Source organism: Rattus rattus, chromosome 3, assembly GCF_011064425.1.
Source record: "Rattus rattus isolate New Zealand chromosome 3, Rrattus_CSIRO_v1, whole genome shotgun sequence".
NCBI lineage: Eukaryota > Metazoa > Chordata > Mammalia > Rodentia > Muridae > Rattus > Rattus rattus.
Window position 1 is genome coordinate 150,024,186 of NC_046156.1, and position 13,316 is coordinate 150,037,501.

The 13,316-nt window shown below is 41.0% G+C and overlaps 1 protein-coding gene across 1 annotated transcript in view; it reads right to left on the reverse strand.

Annotated features, from left to right (window-relative positions):
• Nucleotides 1-13,316, reverse strand: part of Ctnnd2 (catenin delta 2) — a 396,457-nt gene that overhangs the window by 235,863 nt on the left and 147,278 nt on the right. Inside the window, exon 7 of the mRNA XM_032898675.1 lies at nt 3,557-3,689. Coding sequence (XP_032754566.1) covers nt 3,557-3,689 — 133 coding nt within the window. The remainder of the gene's footprint in view (nt 1-3,556; nt 3,690-13,316) is intronic.

Sequence of the window (13,316 nt, forward strand, 5' to 3'; positions counted from 1 at the left end):
TAGATGGCTGCTTTCATATGTTGGGTTAGGGAAGTGAGTCCAAGACTTTGTATCGTAAGTTCCAGCATTATTTTGAACAAAACTGAATTTCTTGACTTCATTATTTTAAAAAAACTGTACAAAACACCATAAGGAATGGGGAGCTATGATTTATGGCTCTCTGTGTAGAGGAGATTTAATTCTGCCTTCTGCTCAATGGCCTATCATTGTGTGAGCAAAGTCAATACCAATAATGAAATGTAGACTGAAGGGCTAAATCAATTCCATAAAATGCAATAGAAAGACTAGAGGACTGAGTAAATTTGGAAAGGCTAGTGCCTGCCAGATTAGTGTTTGGACAACAGGTAATTACAAAAATCAATACCTGGATATGAAAACATGACAGGCAGCCATCCATCACAAAGGGAGGGGTAATTACTAACAGTCTGGACTCTAAATAAGGAAGAGGGGACAAAACAAGCCTGTGTAGAATTCTTCTCAGAGTTTGCATGTTTGTGTGGGCACATGTTCATCCACATCCGCATACCTCCCTGTGTGACTACAGAGAGGGGACCCTCCTCCACTTCATGTTCTCAGCTCAGTGTTAAGTCTTGCCCTCAGTCCTACACCACCCTAGCGTTCTGTCTCATCCAACTCATGGGGACCAGAGGACAATCAGCATGGGGACTAGGAGTCGAGGATGGGAGGATCAGTAGGGAGGAGGAGAGCCATCGATAATATGAACTCTCCTTCAGGTACAAGCTGTTGGAGAAAACCCCAAACGCTGAGAGGTGGTACAGGCGGCTCAATGACCCAGCAAATGCTAAGAGGAGGTGGGGGAAGCTCAATGACACAGCAAAACAAGGATTATATGTCTACATGTGTGCACACATGCACATACATACAGAGTTGCTCAGACTTCCACATACTCATGTACACACTGACATATTGAGACATATACAAGAATATCATTCATACTTATATGTACACAGACATACACATGCACACTGACACACTCAAGCCTATACCTACACTTACAAGTACACTGGCATATATAACACATACATGTGCACACTGACACATACAGTCTGATATGTGCACACATTCATAAGCTAAAGCTGCAACTTCGTATCTTGTGTTCCTAGCCTTAGAACAGGAGATGAAGCACGTTTAAGCCGTCTGCACGAATCAAGTTACTCAATCCCACAAAGGTCCTCCTGATACAGTCTCAGCATCATTAGTTTTTCCACGCACACATTTCTGCTTTTGTATCTTCCCCTTTTAAAATTTTCTTTATATTAAAACTTAATTACATCATTTCCCTGCTCCCTGTTTCGTCGATATTTTAAGGATAAGCTAAGAGGTTCCTGGAGACAATAGCTTCTGTTCCAGAAGACAGGCTTGGCTGCTGGCACGGGAAGATTCCTCTATCTGATATGATAGACGTGCTGGTTACCCTTCACTGCACAGCCTTTGCCCACCACAGGGCACAGAGGGTAATTCTGATATAGCTACAAGTAGGTCTGAGATCTGCTGTAGGGCTGTGTGGTAGCCAAAGGCCTTGAGGCCAGTCTATAGAGCCTGTGTGCAAGCTAACGAGACAAGCAAGTGCAGACGTCCCTGGGCCATAGTGCCTATGCAGCCTGACTGGATAGCTTCCTTTTCTGAAAGCTTAAAAGCTGTCACTTCTCTCTGTCTCTTCTGTCCCTCATCCAAACATCCAGATAGAAAGCATACACATCTCCTTCCCCTTCGACACCAGCAGGAGATTTGAACCAGAGGAGGCCCAGTCTGGTAAGAACCTCCTGTCCAACCATTCACAGTATTAAGTCAGTGTCCTTTCCAAGGCTCTTGCAAGCCACTTATGGACTAGGTGAGAGTAATTCTGTTCACTCCTCAGAGTCTCAGCATGTGAGCAACTTGCCTTGCTACACCTTCCTGGGTGTGAATGATGTCAGCAATCTCAATAGCAGCATTGGATTGGGGACAGAAACCTAACTGGCTTGGGACTGACACGCCAAGTACTCCTGAATCAGCATGTTGCCAATAACAAAATGAGAGATACTCCTTGCCTTGGAACTCAAAAGCTCTACCTCTCAAAGCATTGTCAGTACAAGGTACTTAATCAGGAGCCTGCCCTTCACTTTGCACAATGGTTGGTATAGAGGAGGCATCAAAGCAGGGATCCTAAGATGGTGTCTATTTGGAATAGCTGTCACTGTCATATAACTTAAGTGTGATTTAGGTCATCTTAATAGTATAGGCACATTTTTACATTTTAAATTTACCCTTGATCATCCATATATTTCCTTGTCTAAACTTTGTCTATCTAAGCATCTGAGGTCAAGTAATTATGTGTTGTGTGTAGCTACCTCATGCATTACAAGAGGCTCTGTGGTGTTCCTAGTCTCTTCTCTCTGGAGACCAGTTCCATCACTATATAGTTCCATCACTATATCCAGTTCCATCACTATATAGTTCCATCACTATATCCAGTTCCATCACTATATAGTTCCATCACTATATCCAGTTCCATCACTATATAGTTCCATCACTATATCCAGTTCCATCACTATATCCCTCCCTAATTGTGACAGTTCCAAATATCTCCAGCCACCAACATAACTGAAGGAGCAAATCAGATTGCTGAGAACTACAAACAAATACATTTTTACCAATGACAGGCACAAACCAACTTCTTCAAGGAAAATCTGCTGGCCGACGTGCTTCCAAAAGGGAGCAAGACAAAAACCCGTAATAAATTGCAATGGCATCCTCAAATCTTTTCTTTCCACTGTTAAGCCAATTTGGACTCGTACTCAAAGTGGCTAACACGTTACAGAGATGACTCATTTCGGTTCATAAAATATTTTGAAAATTTGATTACTCAGCTGCTTGCCTGCGACTGTGTGTCCTTTATCGGATAAAAAGAATTTGAGCTAGCTGCAATGATCATGGTAATTTTCCAGAAATAAATTACACCACAATGTTCTGGGCACCTTAGGGCATTCCAAAAACATGGGGGCATTTTTAACAAGCATTTATGTGATGGACACAGACAACAGTGTCTCTAATGGATCGCATATATCCATGTTACATCCACTGCTGCCTTTGGAAATGGCTGAGTAGTTGTTTATGTGGTAAAGCCTACAGTGATCATCCTACTAACAAGTCCTCAAAGATGGATGGGCCATCGTGAATCCTGACTATAATTTGAGGAGATAACAATCGATGGCTTGCATTTTTTAGTCTCAGGAGACAGATTATTTCCAAAGACAGAATTAGGAAGAGAAAGACAAATCATAGCAGCTCGAGGCACTGAAAACTCTGCTTCTCAGCTTCTGTAAGGACAGGGATGCCTGGTCCTTTGTCCTCAGTGTTCCAACAGGGAAGGAGCACGCACACATTAATTACACGAAAAGTACCGTGCGCCTCAGTCTCAAAGATGAATCTACAAGTTGACGACCGAAGTTTGTAATTTTTATTTTCCTGTATTTTTCTGCTGGGCGTGACTCTGAACATGCCCGAGTGCTCATGAACCCAACACCATTCTCTTGACGATGCCACGAGCACTCACCTCTGCCTTGATCTTATTGTCTCCGAAGCAGAGGTGTTGCAGGTAAGCTGCAGCGTTGGACTGGACGGAAGGGAACTGATGCTGTAACATCTGTATCACTTCAGGCAGCTCCGGGTCTCTCCATCCGAACTCCCTGGATAAAAGGAAGCAGGAGAACATGAGGGGTAACCCAGCACACACAGCGCTCCTAACAGTCGCTAAATGTGCTTAACAGTCAAGACAATCTCACAACAACGGCTCGAGCTTCCTCACTCACAGTGGGTCCAGAGCAGACAGTATTACTGAAAAAAAAACTTAACTTTTCACATGAATATATGTTCATACTGCATGAAGATCATAGACATGTGATTTTAACTTCCTGAAAATTCATGAAAGGTTGAGAAAATATGAATGAAAATGCCCCCTATGTCGTTTAACCTGGGCTCTGATGGGTAGAAGACATATTTCTCTAATATGTGACTTCAAAAGACAGGGATATAGCATTTGCCTAAATTATCAGACGAGAAAAATAACGGGTATAATCCAAAATGTCACAGCAGCAGGCGAACATGCTGATATCATTTTATTATTATTATTTTCATAATATCGTTCTCAAAAAGAGACCATCCCCAACGCTGGAAAATAACACAGGTGTTTAAAGCCTTTTAAGGAACAAAATGAAGCAAAGCGAGAGAATAGACTTCTTGATTTGAGATCGCAAGCGTAGCAGTCTGATGACTCTATGAAGGTAAATTTCATTCATTTAAAGAGCTATTCGGTGCATATGAGTAGACTTTATGTGTCCCGTCTTTCTGTATTCTTTTTCATATAAGAAGTAAAAAGCAGTCCAAGAAGCTGACTGTTTATTTACTTTCAAGATAATATCCTCCGAAATATTTACATCTATTCTAAGACTCATTTTTTTTTTGCATCATTCATAAGAATGTTGTTCTATAAAAATCACTTGGCTCCCTCAGGTTGACCACATGGCCAGTAGGGAAAACTCTGTAGGTCCTATTCTTACAGCAGAGAGCTGATTTCTAACAGAGAACTAAAAGAGGCTTCTTAGACCACAGATAAAAACCTGACCTCATAAGTCACAGTGAGGACTATTTATTTGAAGGATGGGTTTGGGGAGAGATAGGGTGACTTTGCAGCCACTCCAGCTCCTGATGTGGTGACTCACAAGCATACAGCCTACTGCTGCAGGTCAAAGCTGTCACCTGAGCAGAGGAGTCATGAAAAATGGGGCAGAGAAGGGAGAGACAGAGGTTAAAAGTTTCCTGGCGGATTCTAACCCGTTCTTTTTATCTTTCCTTTAGCACAGCTGGTTAAGTTGTCAAGCAAACCCTAAGGCACGTTGGTGCTGAAGACAAATGCAGTAGAAAGGTTTCTGAAGATGGCTACTTTTTATTGGTGGAGATAACACATTTGAGTTCACGTGTAGGAAGACTTCAATAAACTCACACTCTGTCTTATGCTGACACATTTCCCAAAAGAAATATAGCACACATTTGGTGAAAATATGCCTTCATCAAATGAAGGAGTGAAAATATGCCTACGAGATCACCTCATTATAGGTCAAAAAAATAAGAAGTCAGTTTTCCTATCAACTTAATTTCCATTTGTTGCATAATTCCAAATCACCTCTGTAAAGTTAAAAAAATTACTGTTTTCATAACACTAGCCCAGTAGAATTATATTCTTTATGTAAATGAAGCCTAAATCTAGAGGGAACCCATAAATGAAACTTCCATGAAAAGATACTGCATGGCTAAGATGAATTTAGGTAAACTTACATTTTCAGAAAGCAATTAGTAAAAAGCTCATTCTAGTGTATTTTATTAGCCAGATAGTAATTGCTCTATTAGGCAACGGCTTATGGGACATGAGCATACATCATGAACACCTTTTGAGCAGGAGCTCCAGGAAGGACGTCTTAGAGGCTCTAGAACACCGGTACACACACACACACACACACATACACACACACACACACACACACACACACACACACACACACCAGACTCAGATGTGGCAGGTGACTGTTCCAAAGCCTTGAGATTCCACAAGACCTCCAAACTGTTCTCTGATAGGTCAAAGGAAGGCTGAGCATCTTCCTCATCCCACACCCTCAGGCCTCTGGGATAAACTTCCCATCTCAGTGCTCTCCTAGTCAGTCCAGGGTAGATTTGACTGTACTTCCCTTGTTCAAACCCTCCAAAGATTCCACTGTCTTGGATGAGAGGCTTGGATATCCCCTAGTCCCTTCTATACTCTGCCAGATCTGTCCACTGGTATAGGGGGCAGCACTGGCTATGTGGATGTCCACTGAGCCTATCTGTCGGAGAAAGACAATAATTCCTACCTTAGAGTACTGGTGGGATGGTTAGCATTAATAGTTACAGCTGGCACCCAGTGTGGGCCCTCTAGAAATGTCAGGGATTCCATATAACTAGATGAAGGAGAGAAGAATAATAAATAAGAACCATCTATAATTCCTAGAAGGTGAACTCATAACTCTCAGTTGTTTCTGGGCTTTACCCTGGAAATGTTAATGGAAACGGAGAATATGCAAATGTAACCTTTCCTCCATTAAAGCTTGTCACATAGACCAACAATATTGTGACTACCCCCTCACTCGTGTATGGACTGTCTGCCTTGTTACGATCACAAGTGCTTAGCACGGAGCTAAATAGTGAGCAGTTTCGAAGTCCCTTACTATGCTGCCATGCTGGTACCAAAACCAAAGAGTTGGTGAGCTGTCACAACATTTTATCAAGATCCCCTGTTCCTGAAAAGAACCTGAGGACACTCTGGTCCTCACAATTCAAATTTCACTTTTAACAAAGTAGATACTTTCCCTTTGACTGCAGCAAGAATAACTTCAGTGGGGCCCGATTAGACTTAATGTCAAAAAAATCTCAGTTATTTCTCTGTGTGTGTGTGTTCATGCACACATGTGTGTTTTGGTGTATGTGTGTATATAAGTGTGCAAATGTGTGGAAACCAGAAGTCACTCTTAGGTGATCTTCTCAAGTGCCCTCCACTTTGCTTTTTTGAGGCAATCTTTCACTGAGCCATTGACTGGTTTAGGCTGGCTGGCCAGTCAGTGCTGAAGATTCAGGCCACTGCTCCTCTTACGAACAGGTTGTGGCCTCACTGGAGCCTGTTACCACACCCACTCTCTGATTTCATGGGAGCACTTGGAATCTGTTCCTCACACTCGCAGGGCAGGCACGGTATGAGCTAAGCCATTTCTTCTGGGCCCACCATCATTACAAACTTTTGAACTCTAGAAGTTGAAAGATGCTACTAATTTTAACTTTTAGATTCAGAGCTGTGAGGTAGGCTGTTTTGTTCTTTATTTCACTTTATCTGGGAGAGGTTGAGAGCGGTTCTGAGGTGACGGAATTAGAGAGTAGGCAGAAGGCTTTCATTAATAATTAAAAGGAGATATTTCCATTTTCACTAACCAAAGTGAAGTTATCTGATGATATTCACATGAAAGAATTAATGCCGTCCACTTTATTCTTGAGTGGTTTGCAATCCCAATCAAAAACATGTCCCAAAGCTGCTAATTATATTTTTTAAAAATCTTTACTTTGATATAAATAGTACTAGGATTAGGACCATTTAGAAAGAATGTGAATTGTTATAATTTTGTAGAAAATAGTGGCTTTCTTCACACTGTACAGTTTTCATAAAATGGATACACCCAGCCACATCCCTCCCACACATATTCACTCTGCAATGACTCCTGGGTTTGGCATCATGATTGGGCAAGCTACCCACATGAGCCTATGTCATGAGGGATATTACCAGTAACCATAGCAATGGGAAATAACAAACATTTAAAGAAGCATTTTTGATATTTAAATGGAATAACTAAATTCCTCTAGGAAATCAAGAGAGAATGGTCTGCAACATTCTGTACCTATCTCTGGTATGATAGGTCTCTGGTTAGACAATGTGGTGATTTGAATGAGAATGGCCCCTATAAGGTCATATATGAGAGTACAGGGTCCCCAGTTAACGGAACTATTTGGGAAGAATTAGGAAGTGTGGACTTGTTGGAGGAGGTGTTTCACTAGTGGCTGGGCTTTGAGGTTTCAAAACCCCATCCCAACCAGTTAGCTCTTTCTCTTTCTGTGCGCTGCTTGTAGATAAAGTTGGAAGCTCTCAGCTACTCTTCCAGCACCATGATTGCCTGCCTGCTGCCATGTTCCCAATACGATGGTCAGTCTTTAATCTTCTGAAGTCCTAAGCCGCAAATAAATTCATTCTTTTATAAGTTGCCTTGGTCATAGTGTTTTACAACAGCAATAGAAAAGGAAGGAAGGAAGAAGATGTTATGGAAAGTCACATCATAGCCTCTGATATCCTCCAAGGCCCAATGGTTGGCATTTGGGAGTGCTTCCTTATCTGGAAAAATACATGTTGCAGATGTGACACAGTGAAGTGCTCTATGAGGAAATGTGATTGTTTTGAATTATCCACTGTTTGGATCCTAATTGGAGCATTCTTTGTTTTTAATTGGATATTTTATTTATTTACATTTCAAATGTTATCCCCTTTTCCAGTTTCCCCTCTGCAAATCCCTTATCCTATCTGCCATTACCCTGCTTCTATTAGATGCTTTCCAACTCACCCATCCACTCCCACCTCACTGCCCTGGCATTCCTCACACTGGGGCATCAAGTCTTAAATGACAGAGGGGAAGGAGACTTCCACAGAAGAAGGTGACAATGGCATCTTGAGATAAGAAGGATTGATATTTTCAGTAATGGACAAAAGGGTCAAGAGCTATGGGGTGTCTGGAGAGCACAGCTCTGGAGTTTTCAAAGGCAAGGAAAGAGATTTTCCTTCAGAAAGGACTCCGTGGCTGTAGCATGGTGTACCTGAATTTCAATAATAGTGTGCTGTTTTAAGCCCCTGAACATTGTGTTGATTTGTAGTAGCAGCAAGAAATGAATTCATAAGTATAGATTGACTCCCCTCTATTAGAGCAAAGGGGTAGAGATAATTGCCCAGGATACCACAAGGGACATCACCTCTAAACCTAATCCTGAGTGTCTTCTCTGTCATTTCCAATCATGAGCACAGATAATTGATTTCCTGTGACTTCTGTACTACCCCTCAGATACCTATATATTTGTAATTATAGATTTCTTAATCTTCATTTTATTTCTATAAGACCTTGTAGCCTTAACTTCTTGTATATCCGTGTCTACATGCCTGCTTTGTCTTAGGATCCATCCACAAATCTACTTACTCCTTCTGGTAGGGTTTTATTTGCACATCTGTAGACTATCTGAGGTTGACCAGAGCCACTTTTTGTCTTGAGGAACTTACTTTCAAATGTAACTGATACTTAACTGTCAGAGTAAAACAGCTTCTTTACCAGATTGTGGAATATGTCTCGTGTGTGAAGTAGTATTTCTCCAAATTCCCATCTAGCTTGAACCTTAGAAAGATGTAGTTAAGGTAAAGATTATGAAAAGATCATACAGGATTAGAAGGGTCCCCATGTCTAAGGAAAGTGTCCTTATAAAACACAGAAAAGGACATAGAACTGTAGAGAGAAGGCAGAATGTGCAGATAGAAGCAGAAATGGTAGGTGGTACAAGCCAAGAATGTGGATGTTTCCTAACAGCACAGGAGGCAGGTCCGGACTCTCCTGCCGTCACCTATGAGAAGAGCCAGCTCTGCCAATATCTTAGGTTCAGCATCTGACATTCTGGATGGTAAGAAATTGGTTCCTGGTTTTTGATTTGTCTTGTTTGTTTGTTTCTCATTTGTTACCACATATGTTACAATGACCAAGGGCATTCGTGCAACTGTGCCCGGGAAATTGAAACAGTGAAACAAAATATCACCACGTAGGCCTGTGAACGTTTGGGGATACTATCATCATACCCACAGAGTCTGACACTAAATAAGATGATCCCGGGGCAGGAGTGTGCATAACATACCAGAGAAAAAGGCAAAAAGGGCAGTGGGTAAAGGGAACAAGATGTGAGCCTCAGTAGGTGAGGTCAAAGGGGTCCACATACAGTAGGATGTGTCAACCATTGTAGCCTGTGACTGCTGCACAGAGAGATGTGGATACCACTGGAATGCTTTAACGTGACTCACAGTTTAAAAGGATCACTTTAATGGGGTTGTATGCATCTGTTAAAACTCACAGTCTGTAGAGAAAAGTGCCAATTACACCTGGATCCTTCTGGCTGCTCTGTTGAAAACAGAACTCATGGACTGAACTCATGGACTACATGGAGGTGGGGAGTGTAGAAGAGGAAAGCAGGAGTACTTAGAGGCAAGTACTGAGAGGGAGTACTGAGAGGCAAGTACTGAGAAGTACTGAGAGTGAGTACTGAGAGGGAGTACTTAGGGGCAAGTACTGAAAGGGATCTGGTGCTTAGTGTAGGCAGAGCCATCAGTCTACCTTGTTGCTTGGGGGAAGCCACCTGCTGTGCCCTGTGATCTCTTTAGGTCAAGGCTGAAGCATCATGTTTCCTAGAGACTGCTGAAGTAAAGAGAGATAAACAGTATAATAATGAGAAAACTTGACTTTTCTGAACTAACTGGACTCCAAATATGTGACTTTAAGCTTAGCCAGCCATGGGCTCCTTCTTTGAGTTCAGTTTACTAAGAATTGAGAAAGAAAAATAAAATGGAAGGATCAGCAAAATTAATGCTATTATTTACAGTCTTTAATTACATGTAGTTTAAAATCAACAATTTTCTGAATCTATTAAAAACCTAAATCTTCTAAAAGACCATGAGGCTATAAAAGATATACATTCACTACAATACCTCTGTGATATGTTAATGAACCTTAAGTGCTAGCTATACACTCATTTAAATTACTAAATAGGTTCAGTTCTAAATGTTCCATGAGGAAAATTTAAATTCATACACATATATGTAATATATATTATATATATACATAAGTTCGTGTGTGTGTGTGTGTGTGTGTGTGTGTGTGTGTGTGTGTGTATACGTGCACACACATTTCATCATCCTAGCTAGCCACAAAGGTTTCCTTTGGTAAAGAAGCTCAATGGAGAAACTGTATCATTAGGCTATGAAATTTACCTTAGGAATTATTAATATCTTCATGGAGAATGCTTAGATTCTGCCTGGACCCTTATGTCTGAATTGAGAAGAAGAGATCTGAGGCTCGCTTGGTATTCTTGTAGGATTTAAGGGTGTTGGATCAACAGTTTTTCCTTAATAATTTGAGAATAAACAGAAAGCCTTGGTCTCCTTTGGAATGTTTATATTTTTGTGTGGATTTTTTTTGTATGTGATGTTCATGTATGTATGCATATTCATGTATACATATTTCTATATGTGTGTTATATACATGTACATCCCCATAATACATGACTCTATACTGTATATGTATGTACACATGCATTTTCATATAATGTGCATACACATATATTTTTAAGGGATATTATATGGTACACTAAAAATACTATATATGAATCTCAACTGCCTACTTATGAGCTGAACAGGACAAGAGACATGCTAACATAGACTAGGAAAGCCCATGAGGCCTCAACCCTCTACAAAAATCTACAGGCAGCTAAGGGATACTGAGGTAAAAGAAAGTTTTCCCCAAGGACTAGCAAATCAACTGATTGTCCAATACTAAGCAGTCAACCCTGAAAACACATATCCAAGTAACACTCAGAATTAGCAGCTTATATTTCTATATTTAGGAACATATATATGTGCACACACATGAACACACACACTACAACAATTAATGAAAAAAGAGCTATAAATTTGAAAGAGCACAAGGGGATTGTGGGAAGGTTTGTGAGGAAGGAAAGTGAAGGAAGGGGGAGGATCATATATTATATTATGAACTCAAAAAAATTAAAGAAACAAATTAAGTAGTCACGTCATCTGCCAATTCTCAGGACAATGTGGTACATTTGATGAATCTTACTCATGAAAGCTTGGAGCTTCTCTTAGAAGGCAAATGAAATGGCTTCCTATACTTTAATTACAAGACCTTCCTTACTATTTCATCCTGGGCTTTGTGACTCTGGGTATACAGATCTGTTTGTTCTAGAACAGCTGCCATGGTGTATTTATCATGGAAATCATAAACACAAACATAGGGGCTTTCAGGTCATCTGTGTGCCTGAGTTTGGCCTCAGCTACTAGATTACATAACTGTATCTACTGTTGTGTTGACTCTTAAAAATATTTGTAGCATGCTTTCCACATATGCATTCACTTTTATTATCATACTTTAATTGCCTAAAGTATGCTATCTCTACTTAAGAGAACATTCAGGAGAAATACTCCCTTAAAGAAAATCTCAGGAGAATATAACCAGATCTGCTATAAAAACTGGTGTGCACTTTCAGCCTCTAATCCTTGCTTTGGGATTATGGTCAGCAACCGAGGCGGCAGAATTATATAATATGAAATGCATGCAATCCAAGAAAGAAGATAGTACATTTCCTCATGATCTATGGGTTGCTTTTCTGGTGAATATAGATTTTACGTGGTCATACTCTGGGACAGTAAACTTCAAAAACACATTTGTAGTCACATTAGTGCCACTTCAATGAATCTAAGCTCATACCTGTGGTTGAACACCGTTGGGCTTCAGTGCCCTTCACATGAAGAACACATGTCACAGAGACTGTGGGACATGTCCTTATGGTGGTGCAGGGCAAGTTTTTCCGAACTTGGCTGTATTGATGCCCTGGTACGATGGTTTAGTTCTAGATTGGCTGCTACTATACATGCACAGAAACTGTGCTCATGTGTCTTAAAGACCCTTACCCAGAACAGAACAGTGCTCAAACCGTGACTGACAGAACCTCACCCAGAAGAGAGAAGAGAGCAGCACTCACCCTGTGACTGACCACAGAATCTTGCCCAGAAGAGAGGAGAGAACAGTGCTCACCCTAAGACTGTCAGAACCTCACTCAGAAGAGAGAATATTGCTTACCCTGTGACTGACACAGAACTCTACCCAGAAGAGAGAAGAGAAGAGTGCTCACCCTGTGACTGACACAGAAGTATCAGTCATTCAAGCAGCACAGGCAGACTGGTGCTCACATTTGTGTTTTAGATGACATTCCTATTTTGTCTGCTCTCAGACATGATTATGGAATGTCTAGCTTTTGTTAGTCACCATGCCAGTGGTTGGCGAGCTACAAAACCTTTAGTGCTCAACACAACAGCTCTAAATCTTGCCCATGGTGGAAGCTGCCAGGACTCTACTACCACCTTACAGTTTGGGCTGGGGCTGTTCAGAGAAGAGATCTTGGTGGAAAAGGAAGAAAGAAGGAAATGGTACCTAGAAACATCCCACTCTAAAGCTGTCTGCCTCCCCTCAAGTATTATGGTAGAGGCTAAAGTTATGTCCCAGCACATCTATATGTTGCTATGTGATCTCTGCACATTGTAGCAAATCTACAACTTGTATAATTCCATTTAGTGCCACCAGATCAAAAGCACCTAGAGTTTGCTGTGCTCTTTTTTTCAGTCACACTAATGAGATGTCGAGCTCTACAAGTTGGCCTGAACAGTTATCTCAAGCAAGATCCCCAAAGAGCCACTATGCTCACATGGAGGGATTTCACATGTATTCAGAAGGTGATCTGAACACTGTGCCATTCTCATGAATGAAAAGCTTCACTCTTAACGACTGAGAAAAATGGCAGATATAAAATATACACCGATGATTTGAATAGTAAGCCTGTGTTTATCTGCCATTTTCCCATTCCCATCCCATCCCATA